The 18,614-nt window shown below is 37.3% G+C and overlaps 1 protein-coding gene across 13 annotated transcripts in view; it reads right to left on the bottom strand.

Moving 5' to 3' along the window:
- TBC1D16 (TBC1 domain family member 16) overlaps positions 1-18,614 on the bottom strand; it is a 126,799-nt gene that overhangs the window by 27,269 nt on the left and 80,916 nt on the right. For 4 of the 13 annotated variants that reach the window (XM_074260330.1, XM_074260329.1, XM_074260334.1 and 1 more), the window contains 8 exons: positions 10,647-10,844; positions 9,514-9,661; positions 8,305-8,472; positions 7,440-7,588; positions 6,632-6,766; positions 5,605-5,791; positions 3,907-4,086; positions 1,253-1,399 (listed from right to left, as the gene is read on the bottom strand). In XM_074260330.1, the coding sequence (XP_074116431.1) occupies positions 1,253-1,399; positions 3,907-4,086; positions 5,605-5,791; positions 6,632-6,766; positions 7,440-7,588; positions 8,305-8,472; positions 9,514-9,661; positions 10,647-10,844 (1,312 nt within the window). Of the gene's footprint in view, positions 1-1,252; positions 1,400-3,906; positions 4,087-5,604; positions 5,792-6,631; positions 6,767-7,439; positions 7,589-8,304; positions 8,489-8,639; positions 8,687-9,513; positions 9,662-10,646; positions 10,845-18,614 lie in introns of those variants that run through there. The other 9 variants (XM_074260332.1, XM_074260336.1, XM_074260339.1 and 6 more) reach the window with 5 other exon arrangements.

Genomic DNA, 18,614 nt, shown 5'->3' on the forward strand with positions numbered 1-18,614 from the left:
ACAAGAGTTCCCAGGTATAGTAACCTATAAATGACCTATACAAAGCAAGTTTTATTATTAGTAGTAATAATGGTAATATAATAAAATGGTAACAATTCACATTGATGTAGTGCTTTAAGGCTTTTCTAAATAATTCTGGTAAATGACTCCCGTTTTACAGATAAGGAAGCTGAAGCTCAGAGAAACAAAGTGACTTTGGCTCAGGACACACTGCTAGTAAGATCAGAACTAGTTCTTGATTCTTGAGGTCAAGTCCTAGTCCAAGTCCACAGCTTCAAGCCTCCTAGTCAAAAGTACACAGCCTTCATTTGCAATATAAAAGACTTTTTTCAGAAGATGGACCCCATAATGGACCTAGGGAACAATGAGTTAAACTGCACTTTCAGCTTTACCCTCACTTGGCATGACCTTTCCCCAGCATTTCCTTCTCCTCCTTTTATTCACTGACTTCTTTGGGGCTTTTTCCACAAGGCTTCTTGGTACCTCTTTCTACACTATACCTTGGAACATTTGCACATCCATGCTTATTTATTCCTTTAACAGAAGCCAAAGAACCTGGCACTATTAGAGCTTCTGAAAAGATCTACAAAAGACTGAGAAATTGGTGTTTCCATAGAGCCACTCTGGGAAAAGGACTAAGAAGTATATTAATCTCTTCTCTAGTCTTTCTAATTTTTGACAGTAAAACATTACCTCTTGGATTAGTGATGGGACAGCCTTTACCTGCTCTAATAATCTGCTCCTGTCCAGTCCAAGACAACTTGCTCTTTATAATGCTATCCTGCATGAAAGTAGTTGCAAAGTGATGCAGTGCTGGACCAAGAGTCTAGAAGCTCTAGATTGAAATCTGGACTTAGACAAGATGTGGCCTCAGGCAAGTCCTTGCCTCAGTTTCCTTATTTGTAAAAAGAAAATACATCACCATTAACTCTGAGGGTTGCTGCGAAGATTAAAACAGTGCCTGGCACATACTGGCACACAGTATGTGCTATTATTATATTACCTATCATTATTATTATTACCATTAGTATTATAATTTACTATTTTCTCCAGACCATGTAAGAGTAATTTTCAGTTGTTTAATGATTTAACAGGGACATAAATCAATGATGAGTAATGGAGCAATTGTACTAGTTGTTACAGAGTAGCCTCTGGGTGATAACTTGCAGAAGTCTTGAGAGCAGAATTTCTCAGATTTTTGATAATATATATTTTTGGATAGGGGAGGATAAAAATATTTTTGAAGCCTCACCTTCCTGAGTACAAGTTCCCCATTCATGTGCATGGCCAGATTTCCAAAGTGCAGAAGCATCTGGTCAGTGGCCAGCTGTTGTTCAATGACATCATCACCATAGATCACCACAATGGCCACACAGATGAAGAGATGGAAGTAGTCTGTCTATAGAGGGAGGGAGAGAAGGCTGAACATGGAACATGAATCGTTATTGTTTTGTAGGTACCTCAGGGGACATCCCAGTGGTCTCAGGTTTCTGGCTAAGGAACCATATTCTGATGTCATACTGAGTCTGTGACAGTTTCAGGGTTTCTTGTTAAAAAGGTCTTTAATTGAAAATGTACTGAACAATACCATACTAAAGGTGGGGTCCAAATATCCATAGAGTGAAGGAATTGAAAGGATCATCAGATCAACTATTCTACTTTCCTGTTTCTAACCTGACTGTACACATCTATACTATTCACTTTGCCGTAATGCCCCTACATGAAGATTCTAAAATCTATAGTTACCTACCAATCAAAGTCTATTATGTTCAAAAGGTTTTCCCTATGTCCAATCTAAATCTCTGGCTGCATTTTATGGTATTTTGTCCTATCCTTAATGAAAATGAAGGGCAGAGCTCTAAAGCTAATAAGTGAATTTGACCTGATTTAACATCTTTTTCTCAAAGGTCTGAAAACCTAATTTCACTCTAACTATGAGATTCACTTGGCTATGGGACATTTAAGGAACATCATCAGATTCAACTCCCTAATTTTACAGTTCAAAAAAAATCAAGGCAGGCCTCAGAGACTAAGAAATTTGCCTGTGGTCACATAGGTAGTAAGAGGCAGAATGAACATAAGCTTCAGATTTCAAATTCAACATTTCCCCCCACCTCCCACTACACCACTTCCTTGAGAAATTTACAGAAAATTTTTTTATCATGTTTTATCATTTGTCATGTTGATTCTAGTTGTATGCTAAAAGATTATAGGACGTGATCATGGCAGCTTAACTATGTTATGCTTCTTAAATAGATGGCTTTGACATCCCAGTTTCTGTGGTACATACTGGCTTCCTGACCCAAAAGGAATGGTGAGAAGGACTGGAAAATCAGTGTTTAGTCTCCTGCTGCTGACATGAACACTGAAGATCTAAGTAGAGAAAAAGGAAGCCAGGCAGGTCCTCAGGAGGACAGACCAGAGAAGTTAAGGTTCATACACCTAGTACCTGGGGCAGGTTTCAAGTCCAGGTCTTCCTGGACACCCTGTCCCATCATACTGGTTATGAATGCAATTTTTGACCAAAGTGATCTTTCAATTTCAAGGCTGTGTCTGAGATCTCTGATCTAGTCTCATTTTAAAAGATGAGAAGGTATTTCTGTCCAAGGTCACAAGGCAATTGAGGAAAAAAGATTCAAACCCAGATCTGCTGAATCTGGAATAAATCTGGAAATCTTGACTTTCAATTGCCTTTCTTAACTATATTATATTCTACATTTGTCTGTTTCTTCAAGGAGGCACTTGATTTTTTTTTAACTCAATCTGGCATACAAGCACAAGACATAGGTCCATCATCAAAATGACAGTTGATAAAGTTCTGAATGTGCAGCTCTTTTGAAATTCTATACTAGATTTAAAGAGAAAATTTCTCCAAGTAGTTGAGTTTAGTGAGTGAGATCTATAAGCCACAGAAAACTTACTGTTAGCCTAAACAGAATAATTATGACGATAAATATGATGTTGTAAAAATGTTTTTCAAAGACAAGCAAATTATTTTTGGATCCTTCACTGTTTTGGAATATCCATGTCAGTGCTCTTCTTCACTGGTGCAGAAGACTGCAAATTGACTTGACACAGAAAGAATGGCTAATCCAAGCATGAAAGAGAGCATAAAATCTGGACAATTAAAAAAAAAAAAGTGGGGCACCTAGATGGCACAGTGGATAGAGCACCAGCCATTAAATCAGGAGGACCCGAGTTCAAATCTGGCCTCAGTCACATAACATTTCCTAACTGTGTGACCTGGGCAAATCACTTAACCCCAATTGCCTTGGCAAAAAAAAAAAAAAAAAAAAAAAAAAGTGGGCCAAAAAAGAGTTATTAATTAACAACTTAAAAAAAACTAGAGTATAGTATTTTAGGCTCCCTGATAATATAGATATAAGTTTTGATTGATATTAGTAAGTACAGGAAAAAAGAGTGATGAATGAAATTTTTGGGGGGAAATAATATTTATTTTATTAGATGAGGAAATGTGTTTTGGATGACTACATATATATGACCTCGGCCAATTGCTTGCCTTCTCATGTGAGGAGAAGGGAGGGAAAGAAAAAGAATGTAAAAATTGTTTTTATATGTAATTGGGGAGGAAATAAAAAAATATTTTGCCTAAGTCAGTGGCAATGTCATTTATTTTGCCTCAGTCAATGTTAATGTCCCATTGAATGACTGCTTGTGGCAAGAGCAAGCTCATCTCTAGATTATGGTAATGAGCACAATTTTCAGTTATTTGAAAGGCAAGGTCTGAAGTCACACTGTGAGACTAGGAAAACTGCCCTGTAAGGAGCCTGACTTATGCTTTGTGGGTAGAGGACGGCAAAAAAGGTGATTATAATTCAGAGTGACAACAAGCTGGCTGCTCCATGAACTTCAGCATACTGTTTCAGACTCATCTCCCATGCTCACCTGGTAATGAGCCCAGCATGCTTCCCACATGCGCAGTGCCTCTGCATCTGGAAACTCCCGCTTAAAACACAGAAGGATCCAGCGGTGGCAGAAAAGCATCTGTAGACCATCCTCCCCCAGAGAAACAAGGTGCTGGTAAAAACGTAGGTGGGTCAGCCGAAGCAGCTCACGAAGGTATAACTGGAAGCAAGAGTCACCAGCACTCAACAATAGCAAAACCATCTCTGGTTTTACTTCTAGTTTGTTCTCAGAAGCCCTTGAGAGAATATACCAATAATACATTTACTCTTAACCATCATTCTTGAAATGTACTTATTCTTGAACCCATTCATGTGATGTAACTCTCTTATTGTATGTTTCTGTTTTCTTTGCAGGGTGTTGAGACAGTGTCTTTGCCAATTTGATTTTTAATAGCCTCTAGAGTATATAATTTTCGTTGTTTGACAACTACACCCAAATTGCAAACTGGGAGCTTAACAATTGTTTTAATAAGAAATAGCAACACTTCTGATAGCCACCAAAAATAGGTAACATTTAAAAATACTATTACCAACCATTTTTTTCCCTCTTAAGGTAAGGATGGCTCAACTATAAGGTAGTGATCTCAATTCATTTCTGCTCTTGATCTCCAAGATGAATGTCATGAATGAGGGGAGAAAGAGAATCACATGAGTATTGGATTCTCTTTCCCTTCATAGGATGTCAGCTAAGAGCCTTGCTGTGACGCAGGACAAGACCAAAAGGCTATTTTAGGCAGCACTTAGGATTGAGCATGACTAGCTGTAGCTGCAGATTTCAAGGACTCCTCTGTAAAATCAATCTCTGGTGAGTGACTGATTAGTGGACCCGTAAGAGCAGCAAGCCATGTGCTACCAGGAGCCCTTTTAAATCCTACGTATCATACCAGATAATTGCCTGGTGAGGTGCTGACTTTGTGAGGAACCCTGGAAACCTGACATCACCTCAGATGTGTAAGATGATGAAGGGGAATAAAAAAAAAAAATCCTCATAGTAACATATATAGTAAAATCGTGTGTCCATGCATGACAGAAGTGTTGCATTTCTATTCTGTTTCTGATTGTGTTGACTATAAGGCCAAGCTCCTTTTAATCCATAGCTGGAGTCCAGTTGAACTGAGGACCAGGAAAGCGAGACACTGAAAGGACAGGGGACAATCACCTTAGACTTTCCCCCCTATCCCAAACCCTGCAGTAGTTGAGTGACTCATGCTGCACTTGTCAACAACCCTTTCAGTTTTCCCCCAGTAGATGGCTAAATTTAGGGGTTAGAGAAAGGAGAGGGGAAATCACTCTACCTAGATATGCCTATTATCATAGCTGTTTCTAAAGCTATATGGGTATAGGAAAGAGAGAACAAGGACTGTGGTGGGGAGGCTGGTATGCTAGCTACAAAGACCCAGAAGCATTATCATTCTTGTCTATAACAAAGAAGAACCTGTACAGGTTATTTAGTCCAAATTTCACTTCCATATTTTGTGATTTAGCTTTCTAGTTGCAACTAAATTAGTTGCAATTAATCATTAGTGTGGAAAGATTACATAGTGATTTTTCCAGTTACCCCGACACATAATTCTGAAGCCTCACCATCAACAGGCTCATCTCTGACTGAAAATATAATCCAGTTTACATGCATATGCACAAAGACACATGATTGAGACCTTTGTAGCCAGAGTCTCACCAGCTGTTTTTCCATATCCTCATCTCGGGGAGAACTAACAAAGATCGTGTTCTGCATCAAACCTACGAAGCACCAGAAGGTATCTGATTCATCTAGAACCTCAGCCAGGATGGGAGCCACCAAGTCTGACATGCCCTGGGAGTAGCCAATGGTTGGATTGTATACCGCATAATTCAGCAAAATTCTCCTAGAGGACACAGTGGAATAGGTAAGAAGAGCACATCAGTCAACTGCAAATGGTAGGTTGAGTTTCAATTATCGCCTTGTCCTCTTCCTATCTTTATCTACTCTGAGCACCATTTCAGAAAGTGAAATGAGGGGAGAGAGCCATAATTTCTAGTCCTTTGATTTCAGGTACTGAGTTTTTAGGAGTTTTCTCAAATCAATAGAGATAGGACTCACCATCTTTCTGAATCTATGGGATGGATTACCCAGTTCAGCTATGTGATATCATGGCACTTATACAAAAAGTTATGGGTGTTAGAGGCATAAAGAAGAACACAACTAGATTTTAATTTAACTAATTATAGAACACTTGTGAAAAGGGCAGGCTTATAGCAATTTTTATGGGCTGGTAATTTTGTTACTGCAAGGTAATATATTGACATATATTGTATGACTAAATGGGAATATGAATGATAAGACTATTTGACAGATGAGGAAAAAAAGCTGGGACATTCAGGAATTACAAGTGAAAAAGCTTATAAAAACTGCCAATTTTCTAAGCAGAAAGCAGCTTTGTGGGAAGTGAATTTTGGGAAAGGAGCATAGAGAGCTGTATAATATTTTAGCTCTTAAAATCTCATTCATAATTCCACCATTTCTATAATATCAATTTCCAAGAATGGTGAAAAAACTACTGTGTTTGTCCTAACATCCTAGGAGGTCAGAATTATTTTCTTCCACTTTTCAAATGGGGAAACCAAGGAACAGAGAAGAGATATCACTTTTACCAAGTGCTGCCCTGTAAATGTAACCTAGGATTCCTGGCTTTCTGTTTGGAAATAGTAGAAAGGAGGTAGATTACCTCATGCTCTCCACATTTGGGTTGTCCTCTCCTCGGAAGAACTGATTGCTTCTGTCTGTCCGAACCACATCTTTGTCAACAGTGAACTGCACATGGCGCCAGAATTCTCTCTGTTCTTCTGGAGTCATTGAAAGCCTTAAAAGGAAAACCATCATGTTATGGCAAACCTTGGGATTTGAGCTTATTCTACAATTTCCCTGTTTACGGAGCTGACAGTTTCTCTATATCTCCAACTGGGATGACAGCAGTACCTGTTAAGTTCCTTTTGTGTGGCATGAGAGTTTGGTGTGGAAGTGTCCAAGGACTACAGTGTCACTAACCTGGCTCCTAGTCTACCTTTGGCTCCCCCTTTATAATAGGTTCAGGGATAGAGTGGCAATCTTACCTGTGGGAGATCACATAGCTAGACTATAAAACATTCAGCTGTTCTAATTCTCATTTAATGGCTTAAAACCAATGATCCCACCCTACTCTTTAGTTGGGCTCAGAATACCAGTGCCTGGTTAAGTCTGGGGAAAAAGAATTCCAAAGCCTTGACATGTGAATTAATAAGACCTGTTTTGAGGCTGAAGTGTTCAGTCTAATGGCAGCACTTATCCAAGTCCTATCACTCTGATTCCTGGGCCATCCATTTTTGAAAGACAAACCATGGGTCACAAAACATTATCAATGCTGAATTACATCTCAGATTGCCTTTCCAGATGACATTTTCATCTGAGGGTCAAGAAGAGTATGTGTGTAGATGGGGGGTGGGAAGTGGGAGAGTGGGGGGGTGAGAGGGTGAGGGATCAGAGGCCTCTGCAGTTACCTTTTCTGTTGGATCTCTGAGTATTCCCTCCTCTTCTGTGCCCTCAGTGCCTCTCGCTCCTCCGATGTGGACTCATGGCTGTAATAGCGCAGCAGGAAGGGCCAGACCTCACCCCGGATTGACACATCAATGCCGCCGAAGAAAATGGCCTGGAGGAAGCGGCAAAAGTTGGGGAGGGGGCAATAAAAGTACAGCAGCTCAAAGAACCCCCAAATCCCCAGAGATTTGTGTTTTGGTGGCTTTGGTGAATTCTCCTGACAACTGATGCCTTGATTCAAACCTCAGCAATTTGCACATGTTTAGAAGGGGAAAGTGCTAGTTCTCTATTCCCATACGAAACACAAACCAGGCTCATTTCAATGTCAATAACCCCCCCTGGAGCAGCTCTCTGATTAATGTGTCGTTCTCATGTCATAGCCTAATCCCTGATCTTGGAAATGCTGCAGTTCATTGCAAACTTTTCTATAAAGGCAGACACAGTATCCCCCTAACTCTTAAGTTTTTGTTTTCTTTAAATAGTAGTTTTCCACTACTTTATTTTAGTTTGTTCACACACACAGATCTTATACAGTATAATAGTAAACTGGAATGGAAAAGATAAATGTAGATTGTCTTATGGATGAAAGCTGGCAGCCAAACACTCAGAATGGAGAGGTGTCCAGTCACTTTTCTCTCTTAGTAGTGGATACTCTTGATAGAAAGTAGCTGAGCTAGTTTTTAGGCATTGATCCTGATAGGTGATGATACATAAGAGACTATGGCTCATCTGCTCCTTCTACTGTTCTCCTACCCCACCCCCAATCCCACCCCATGGAGTTCTACTTCTTAAGCAAAGCTAACAAAACTATTATGCCTGGGTTCTTACCTTACGTAGCTTATATTCCTCTTCCACCTGCCCAGATTCATTCAAGTGGTTAAGCCAGGTGGAGACATCCAGTTTTTTGTACATATTCTCCTCTGGGTGGGTCTCTGAAGAAGGAAGCTTGGGACGTCGGATGGAGAACTGCATACAAGTCTTTTCATTGGAGACCTGCTGAACAGGAGGAAAACTGGGGAAAGATAAGCATCTCAAACACTTGGCTTTTAAAGCCAGCTTTTCCCAGGATTTACAAGCCCCTGTCTTCTGAAAGGAGAAGAGATGTCTCCTGAATACAAATCTTAAATGGCAAGTGTAATTAGATTCAATTAAAATAAAAATACCTTCATCTTAAAATAGTCTTCCCCTTTCTGGTTCTCTTTTTCCTCTCCCTCCCTCCTCTCCCCATCCGTTTCTCTTCCCCAGCCCCCTCCTACCCCATCCTCCCCACTCCCAACCTCAGCCACAAAAACTGAATTAATGCTGCTTACAACCCACTCTGCCAGGAGTGCCTGCAATAAATTACATATGATTGGCCACATACAAAGGGATCGCTGTTAGGCGAGCAGGGGGCTGGCCTGTCAGGTTTTCTCTAAGGGCAGTCATGATCCTAGTGCAAAACTGCAGCTGACACTTAATTCAAAAATCAAAGGTTGTTCAATGTAGGGAGAAAAAAAAAAAAGCCATGCTACTGTAATAAGGACAAACAGCAGGAGGCTCTGTGGGAAGGAAGGGAATTTTAAAGTCATCACTGTTTCTAATAAGCACATACAGTATCTTAAACAGATAATTAAAGAGCTCTTATTACATTTGTATGTAGATTGAGCAAAATATGGCAGGATGCCTTGTCAAAACATTATTTTCAAGTGTAGAGCATAGAATTCACAAAAAAGAACTGGGTACATTTTTCAAAACCAAAGTTGTTGATGTATCAGCCACTTCACTAACATTAGCAGCCTGAAATCATGATTGTGTGTGTGCAATAAGTGTGTTCACACATACACAGACACACAAAAACACACTCACTCTTATATAGACTCTAACTCACTAAGGAATGAAATGCTAAGAGATCCAGTACAATCAAGATTTCTCAATAAGAATATAGTCCTCAAGTTTGGAGGAGAACAGTGTTCTACGAGCTTTTTCCCAGCAGCTAGGAGAAGATTATTGGGAGATTGCTGGTGTCTTTCAAAATTCAATTTTTCCTTGCTGGGTTACCTGGTCTTTGAGATGAGTCTCGGTACAGTGTTTCCATTGCTGAAAAACTTCTGACAGTTTATCCAGCCCACCATGGTGAAAATGGAAGACCTTGTACTGACTTTCTCGGCTAGCAACAACCAGCTGCCCACTGGTACAGGCCTCATCGCTAAAAGGCAGTAGAAAGAGAGGACAAGAAGAGACTGATGAATATGTAAACATGGGTTTTTATTTCCAAGTATAATCAGGGAGCATGGTTAACATCAGAAGTAAGAAACAATCCCAGGAGTTTGGCTAAAGGGATAGAGAAACAATAACCATCTTCCACTTTGCTGAAAAATGGGAAATATTCTTATTCCATGGGATGTGAAATCTCATGTGCTAAACTGACAGGGTACTATTCCTTCTTCTATTCCTCCCTGGTGAAATGCCAGTATACTTTTCTCACTTAGAAACTTTATTCTAAAGTTCCTTCCTTATTCATAGGGGGAACTGAGAGAACTGTCAAATTTACAGAATCTTCCCCTCAAGAAAGAAATTAGATGATCTCTGAGATTGCTTCCTTTTTTAGCCTTAAAATGTAGTTAACTGGCTTCTGACTTTGAAAATTCATTAAGAATTAGTAAGAATGCCTGTTTATTCTAACTGTAAGTGGAATTAGAAACCTTTGGCTACCTTGATTAACCATTCAAAGAAATAAAACTGTTATGATTGTTAGAATATTATGGAAATACCACCCAAATGAGGTTTCTAACATCTTTGATTAAATTTTGATTTAATAAATAATCCTGATGTGAAAGTCAGGATCTGACTTGTCTTTTTTCTATAGCAGTTTTCCAAGACTTCTTCCTCAAAGCTGCAGCCTGAGGAGTATACAGATGCCATCATTTATTAAAGGCATAAGTTAATTTAGTAGCTAAACTCAACCAGATCATATATAATGAAAGAGAGAAACAAACATTTGGAAATGATGCCATCAGTATGACCAGATAAGGCCCTGTATCCAGAGCCACAAAATTTGAGCATATGCCAAAGAGGACTGTCAGTCAACCCAACAGCTGCAAAAAAGGGTACCTCAAAAGCCTGTCTATGTGCTGCCTGGAGAAGCCTCCAGGCTGCTGAGTTCTGGGAGGAGACTGAGAGATCCTTCTTACCTAAAGAAAAGGCGGAGAGACCTCATTTGTCCCAAGTCAACCCGAAACACTCCACAGATCTGTTCCAGGGCAAACACCTTTTGCTGCTCATCCCATTTGGAGTTCTGCAATTGGCCACTGTTCTCTGGGAACTGAAGGTTGGTGTCAAGGCTGGAGGTGGAGCTGGTGGAACAGGTCATGTGATTGTCACATGTCTCTCTGCACATGCCAGGGGCCAGACAAGGGTGGGGGGTAATATTAAATCAATTTGATAGAGATATTAAGACCTATTCTGACCTGTTATTTCAGTTAGGATACTTTTTATACATGTTGAGTAACAATTTTTTAAAAAACCTAAAAACATTGACATCTATTTGATATAATCTGATTCACTAGTTTACAGTGGATTTACAGTACTGGGGGAATAAGAAGGTTTTTGGTAATAACAGAATAGCAACAAACAACAACAACAACTCAATTTGCAACTAAAAAAATTACCACTTTATATCCATATATTTGATCCTCCTTTAATTCTCTCAAGCAAATAGTTCAACTATCTCTAATTTATAGAGGTTTCTTCTTACTATCTGGATCTAGATCAACTCCTGACTTTTAGAAATATGGCAACCACATGACACCATAAGCCTGATCTGAAGTCACTTGCTCTGCCCTCCAAAATTAACAAAGGGCATCTACTGTAAGAACTTTAAAACACTAACATAATAGTTTTAAGAACAAAAGGTGAGGGTGGGGAATGGGAATATGCTTTGAAATCTCATAGGTGGAGGCTACAATTCGTCTGTGATCTAGAAATACAAAAATGATGGATGTTTTCAGAAATCATTACTTCTAAAAGAACATATCCCTTAGTCTATCTTTTTTCCCTCTTCACTTGTGTATTCCTAGGTCAAGTTAGTCAATGCAAAGGCCCCAGAGTAAGACAGCTTGAGCTCTCTAGTCCTAGATCTGTTCTGAAACACTTATAAAGCCTTTGAAAAGTCATTTATTTCAAATTTTCTAATCTATAAAATGAGGAAACTGAATTATTTTCACAAGGGACTTCTGAATATAACATACCATAAAAATATGGTTCTGTGATATTTCTATTCCTGAATATACCTGAATTCTTGTAACTAAGAAAATGTAAAATCTAGCCCTGGTCACAGAGGGACTGTGGGCCCATAACATAACATAGTGGTTCCTAAAAAGGCTGAGAGATTTCTGTCTTCTCAAGTGAGCTCTGACTGAGCTGCACTATGAAATTATTGTTTGCAAAACAAGGCAAGTAGCAGGTATAAAGCCAACCCCCCACTATGCCACTTTACGCGCTGTTTTATAATCTGCTTATTGAACAATGTAGGCATTCAGCTGCTGAAAAAGCACATGCTCAGCACACATAACCCAGGCTGGTCTATCTACAGGATTCTGTTCAAACTCTAGCAGGCTCAGAGAAGCAGAGAAGGCTATAATTATTTCCACTGCCACCAAAGGCTTCCAGATACTCATCATCTTCCTCACCATTTCTAATAACCACTACACTACTGTAAGCAGCATCTTTCCTCCTAAGATCCCGAGTTCATAATACTCTTTCTTTTGCTTACTCTGAAAGGGAAGTAGAGATTCCAGAAAACGGGGAGAAATATTTCAATTGGATGGAAGACAAAGAGAACTCCCTCTAGACCTGAAAGGCTTCTGCATGCCAAAGAAAAAGAAAGATGTGTTATCCAGGAAATGAAGCATAAAGTAGAAAGGGATTACCAACCAAGGTCACCTATGATTCTCTCTTATATTTTGTTAGAATTCCTAACCGGCATACTTGCTATGTGTAGGGCTTCCCCATTGGAGAAAAATAAAACAATTTTGCTAGTGAACAATACAAAACAACAACAAAACTATAACATCATTTAAAAAAACCTATTTGGCACATAACCAAGTACAAATTACTTGGTTAACAATCACAAATATACTACTATTACTTTTGATTGGCCCTAGAGGTTCAAGGATCCAAATACTCTCAAATTCAAACACCTCTAGACTTGCTCTTCTCTTTGTCCTAAGATAACTTATATTAAGCAGGTCAATAACTTAAATAAAAATAAAAATGAAAAATCATTTTTATTGGTACCCTGTTAAATATATCTCTTCTCCCTCCTAAGTGAATGATCATTTTGTAATAAAAATGAAAAAAGGTAGTTCAGCAAGATGATTCAACATATCAACCAAGCATCAATGAAATCATTTGAGTTCACTATATACAATCCAAATATTAGAGATACAAACAAAAAAGTGAAAGTCCTCCTTATATTCTAAAGGAGAAGACAATACATAGATAAAATAATCTATGAATTGATATAAGATTCAGAGTACATGCAGTTCATTATATTAAAAATGGAGGTGAGGATAGGAGGGATGGTGGAAGAGGGCCAAGAGAAAAGGAAACCCCAAAAAGGTGGCACTTGAGCTGAATCTCTAAGATACCAGAGATGGAATTGAGGAGAAAAAGCATTCTAAAAGTCAGGTAAGTCACTGGGAGATGGAGAGTTGTGTATACAAAACAGCAAATAGATCAGCATATCTGGATTGCTGAATGCTTGGAGGCCAGGCAGCATATAAAAAAACTGAAAAGTTACAGCAAGAAACATGAATGGTTTTAAATGTCAAGCAAGTTTATATTTAATCCTAGAGATAATTTGGTAACAGAATTTATTGAAGAGGATGAGAATGACAATCAAATCTGCAGTTTAGTGATTCTTGGAGTATATACTGGAACAGGAAGAGAATTGGGGAAAGAAGATAAATGATGGAGGGAGGGAGGGAATATATTCCAAGTGATTGGAATGTAAAGTCCTGTTGTCTCTCAATTGTAATCCTTCTCTGGGAGGAGGTTTCTTTTCTGTAAATCCTTTTCTCTGTGAGCAGGTTTCTTGGGAGGCTTCTGGAGCCTCCAGCCAGAGTGAAGGTAGAATCTTGAATGGATATGTAGGATGAGTAAAAAAGAGAAGGCAAGAAATGAACATGGGTGATTAGAAGGCTGGTTGTATTACTGCTCTAACAATGTCTGACAATATAATATTCTATATCCATGACCCTTCATTTTTGAAGACTTTTTCCTCATCTTTTTTCCAGGACTGTTTTATTTGTTTGGTTTACCTTATTAGATTGTGTATACCATTTTCCAGGTTCTATTTGAATTATGCTTGAGGTCTCCATACTTGGAGAACTTGCTCTTTCTTATTGTATATCAGTTATAGTCATAAAATCATAAATGTTTTCTATGGGCTCTCAGTGCCATCTAGTCCAACTCTAACCCCAAAGGAATATCAGGTATAACTGGGAATCACCTGTCTCTGCCTGAAGACTTCCAGGGGTAGGGTAGATAAAAGGGGGGGGGGGGGGTAGGGCAGAAGCCACAGAAGTCTCTTTGAGTGAGCTTGTGTCAGCTCTGGATAGGTCTAATCATTAGGAAGTTGTTTTTTTTTTTCCTGGCATCAAATATGATTTTTCCTCTTTAAGTTATACCAATTCTACCACATTTAAATAATGTGTTCTCTGACTGATGGATGTTTTCTTTGTTTCTAGTTCTTTGCTACCAGAAAAAAAGGTGCTACAATAAATATGTGTATGGTATAAATACTGGACATAAATATGGACACAGACATCTTAATTGCTCTATCAGTCAAGCACTGTGTTAATCACTAGAGATACAAAGAAAGGAAAAAGTCTTCCAAAATGCTTTCCAGAAAGGCTTGACTTTGCAAAGTACTCTTGAAGCAATGCATTAGTGTGTCCATCTTTCAACCTCTTTTAGCATGCATATCTTTACCAATTTGCTTGGTATGTAGTGAAATCTAGTTAAATATGTAGTTAAACGGGTCTGCCCTTCTTACTAGTGATTTGGAATATGTTCATGACTCACAATTCTTTGTAAAACAGTTTGCTCATATTCTTTGACTCTTTATCCACTGAAGAATGGATTTCTGCTAGTTGCTTAATTTTCAGCTATCAAACCCTTAAAAAATATGATATAATGCGTGTGCTGATCCTGTCTTTTAAATTAAAAATTTAACTTAAAACACCAAAAGGATCAATTCCATATATATATATATACATATATATATATATGTATATATGATAAAATTTCTTTTTTTAAAAAATTATCTTATGCATTATTTTCAAAATGGGCCTACTTGTTCTTCTGAAGTTCCTTCTGCTATTTTCTATACATTTTAGAGATTTTTAATGGCTCTCTTTTCAATCAGTGCTGCTACCCACCTGCAATACAAAGCTGAGAGAAAAGGGGAGGGGAGGGGAACTGTGTCTCTATACCTTAATTCTAACAAATCTCAACAGCTAGCATTAACATGAGTTAAGTTGTTTTTTTCTCTACAATGGTGATCCTCTTTCTGGCTTCTTTTCACATCACTCTTCATCAGTTCATAATATCTAGAATTGTTGCAATTATCTTGAAATAGTATTTAATTAGATCTATATTAATCTTCATCAGAAGTACTTTTAAATTTTCTAGTCTATTAAAGATCTATTCCCCCCCATGTTTATGTGTGGGCTTAAACTCAGCTCTTCAGGTTAAGTTATTCTTGGTTGTAAATCTTTATCTTTGACATTCCTGGGACTTATCCTTTTAAGGTCCCTTTTGAAAGGTGATAAGTAGATTCTATTTTCATTTTGTCCCGTTTCTTCCTCTCTCCTCCTCTCCACACTTCAAGACTGGATCTCCCATCTTACTCAGGCTGGAAGTTCAACAGTCAATTATGGTTTTTCTACCTGGATGTCTCTTCTTCTCCCTATTCAGCTACAGCTGAATAGAACTATAGCTCAGAACTTCCAAGGTCCGAAGCTTTACCAGAAACAAGAAATACACACACGTATTATGTTTAAAATCTAGACAGTTCATGATTTTTGCAATTTAGTGCCCCCTAAATTAGTTCTGAAGGAATACAATTCTTAATTCCTTGCAATGTGCCCACTATAATCCTCCACTCTTCCCTTATGAATCAGGAGTTATATTCACCTTTCTAGATTTGCAGTAATTTCTTTGATTTACTATTTATTCTCTCCAGCTTTTTTTTTTTTTTTTTTTTTTTTTAAATCAGGGTCAGATTGTGTCATGTTTATCTATATACTTTCAGTTGTATAAGTTGGGTTTCTGTGATGATCTCTTCTCGGGGTTAGGTCTCTGAATCTTTTAAGGTTTGGATTTTGGCTTTCTAACTGCATTGTTACAGTCTAAGCCTTACTTGCATTGGTTGCTGTTTTTTTTTCCCCTTATGTCATTATTTGACAGATATTCCCTGAATTATCAGTCTCAAGTTATACAGTTCCCTGTAATTCTTTCCCAGGAAGAAAGAAATAAGGTTTTCCAGGACAACTGTGGATTTACAACCATTACTTTTATATAATTTTTTTCTAATTTTGTTTATTCTTGTTTCAGTTTTAAAAAGTGTCTCCTAGTCATTAGTTAAAAAAAAAATAAAGAAAAAAAAAAGGTATGATCTTTAATATTCAGGTTAAATATTTTTAAGTTATTGTCATGTTTGTGCCAGCTGGTAGACTAATTTGTCAAATTTCCCCCAAAAATAATTCTTTATTTCAATAATTCTTGTCAATTTCTTGTCTTTCCTGCATAATTTATGTTTTCAGGTTTATCAAAACGCTGATTTATTGACTCTGATTATTTCTGATTCTTCCTTGTCTAGTCTATTCCATTAGTCTAGTTTTCTTTTTTAAACTTGTATCCCAAGTAGTTTTGATAATAACTTTGATAATAATTTTCTTATCTTTAAAAAATAATCTGTATCTATAAAGGTATTGAATATGCATGATAGACCGACTCCCAGACAATTTAGCTATTTAAAAAAAAAAATTATTCTGAATGAAGTTTCCCCCTTCCTCTTAATGCTTCCTGGATTTTATTTGTACAAAAATCTATCTAGTGGACAGCAAAAGTAGATCCAGATCTCAAAAAGGAGCACTTCCCCCAAATCTTTACCAGGACAATGTGAAAGGAAAAGTGGGGTTCTATAAATAGATAAAGGATATGAACAGACAACTTTCAAATGAAGAAAGCAATCTATAGTCACATGAAAAAATGCTCTAAAATTATTAGAAAAATGAATATTAAAACAACTCTTGAGGTAACCAACTCATACCTCACACTTCTCAGGTTGGCTAAAATGACAGGAAAAGATGTTGGGGGGGATTTGGAAAAGTGGGACACTAATGCATTGTGTAATGATCCATCCATTCTGGAGAGCAATTATGACCAAAGGACTATATTTTGTAACTTTATTACAGCTATTGTCTTTTAGTTTCTCTACTGATCCTTTAGAATTTTCTAAACCATCAAATAGAAAGTTTTGTTTTTTCCTCTACCCATGATTACAGCTTCAATTTCTTTCTTGTCCTATTGTTATTGCAAAGATTTCTGGAACTATATATCAACAGCAGAAAAAAATAGCAGTTCTTGCTTTAACTCCTATAATAATTGGGAAACCTAGTCATGTTTCCCACATGACCCTAGTCTTTGATTTTAGATGGGATTTTTTTGCACATACTTATCCTTCTAAGCCTATATATAATTTTCTCTCTTTTTTTTAAAAAGCATAACTGAGTGTTAGTCTTTAAAGGAAGAAAAAAGCATAAATGAAGCACAACAAACATGAGGAGTTGGAGGAAAACAGACAAATGATGTTTAATAAATGTTTGTGGATGATGTCTGTATCCAATGGAAAGTTTCATATAGAATTCTCAATCTTTTCTCTTTTGAAAATGTTACTAATTGTTAATTTTTAAGTTCAAAATTAAAAAAAAAATTCAAACTGCAGAAACATTAAAACTAAGGGCAATAATAGAAAGGGAATTTTGCTGGGAGGAAAAAAAAAGGGATTTAAGAAGGGAAAGGATCTCTATTTGGGATGGACAGAAAGATGATAACTGACTTAGTAGTGCTGCTTAATTCTTGACAGGAAATTAATTCCTATCATTAATAATGACAGGAAAAAATGGCTAAGTGAGTTGATACAAAAGATACATTGATGAATTCAAGCCACTTGACGGACTACATCATAGGGTACTGAAATAAATGGTGACTGCTGAATGATCAATAACATTTGAAAAGATCAGAAAATTAAAATACTACCAGAGATCTGAGAAGAGTAAAAATTACTTTAAAGAAGAGATTAGCATCTACAAACTATAGACCAGAGATATCCAATACCTAGGAAAATTGTAGAATTAATCATAAGAGATGATTAGTGAACATTTAAAAAGGGAAATACTTTACTGCATCTACTGCTCTGCCTGGTTTTAATTGCACAGAACAAGATGTCTCAACACCAGATACCTGGTGTCCCCAATGCTTATTACAGTCCCTGGCATATAATAGTATATATACTACTATATGGTAGAATATATATATCTATATTCACACACATACATACGCACTACATGATCTAGACATAAAGAATGATATTATAAACAAATTAGAAGAACATAGGATAGTTTACCTCTCAGATCTGTGGAGGAGGAAGAAATTTGTGACCAAAGAAGAACTAGAGATCATTATTAATCACAAAATAGAAAATTTTGATTATATAAAGTTAAAAAGATTTTGTACGAACAAAACTAATGCAGACAAGATTAGAAGGGAAGCAATAAACTGGGAAATATATAGATAATTGATTCAAGTTTAAAAGAATTCATGCCATTCTCCAATAAATGATCAAAGGATATTTTCAGACAATTTTCAGATTAAGAAATTGAAACTATCTGTAGGCATATGAAAAGATGCTCTAAATCACTATTGATCAGAGAAAACTGCAAACAACTCTGAGATACCACTACACACCTTTTAGATTGGAAAAGATAATGATAAATGTTGGAGGGGATGTGGGGAAACTGGGACACCAACCATTCTGGAAAGCAATTTGGAACTATGTTTAAAAAGTTAACAAGCTGCATACCTTTTGACCC

Source organism: Sminthopsis crassicaudata, chromosome 4 (assembly GCF_048593235.1).
Source record: "Sminthopsis crassicaudata isolate SCR6 chromosome 4, ASM4859323v1, whole genome shotgun sequence".
Classification (NCBI taxonomy): Eukaryota; Metazoa; Chordata; class Mammalia; order Dasyuromorphia; family Dasyuridae; genus Sminthopsis; species Sminthopsis crassicaudata.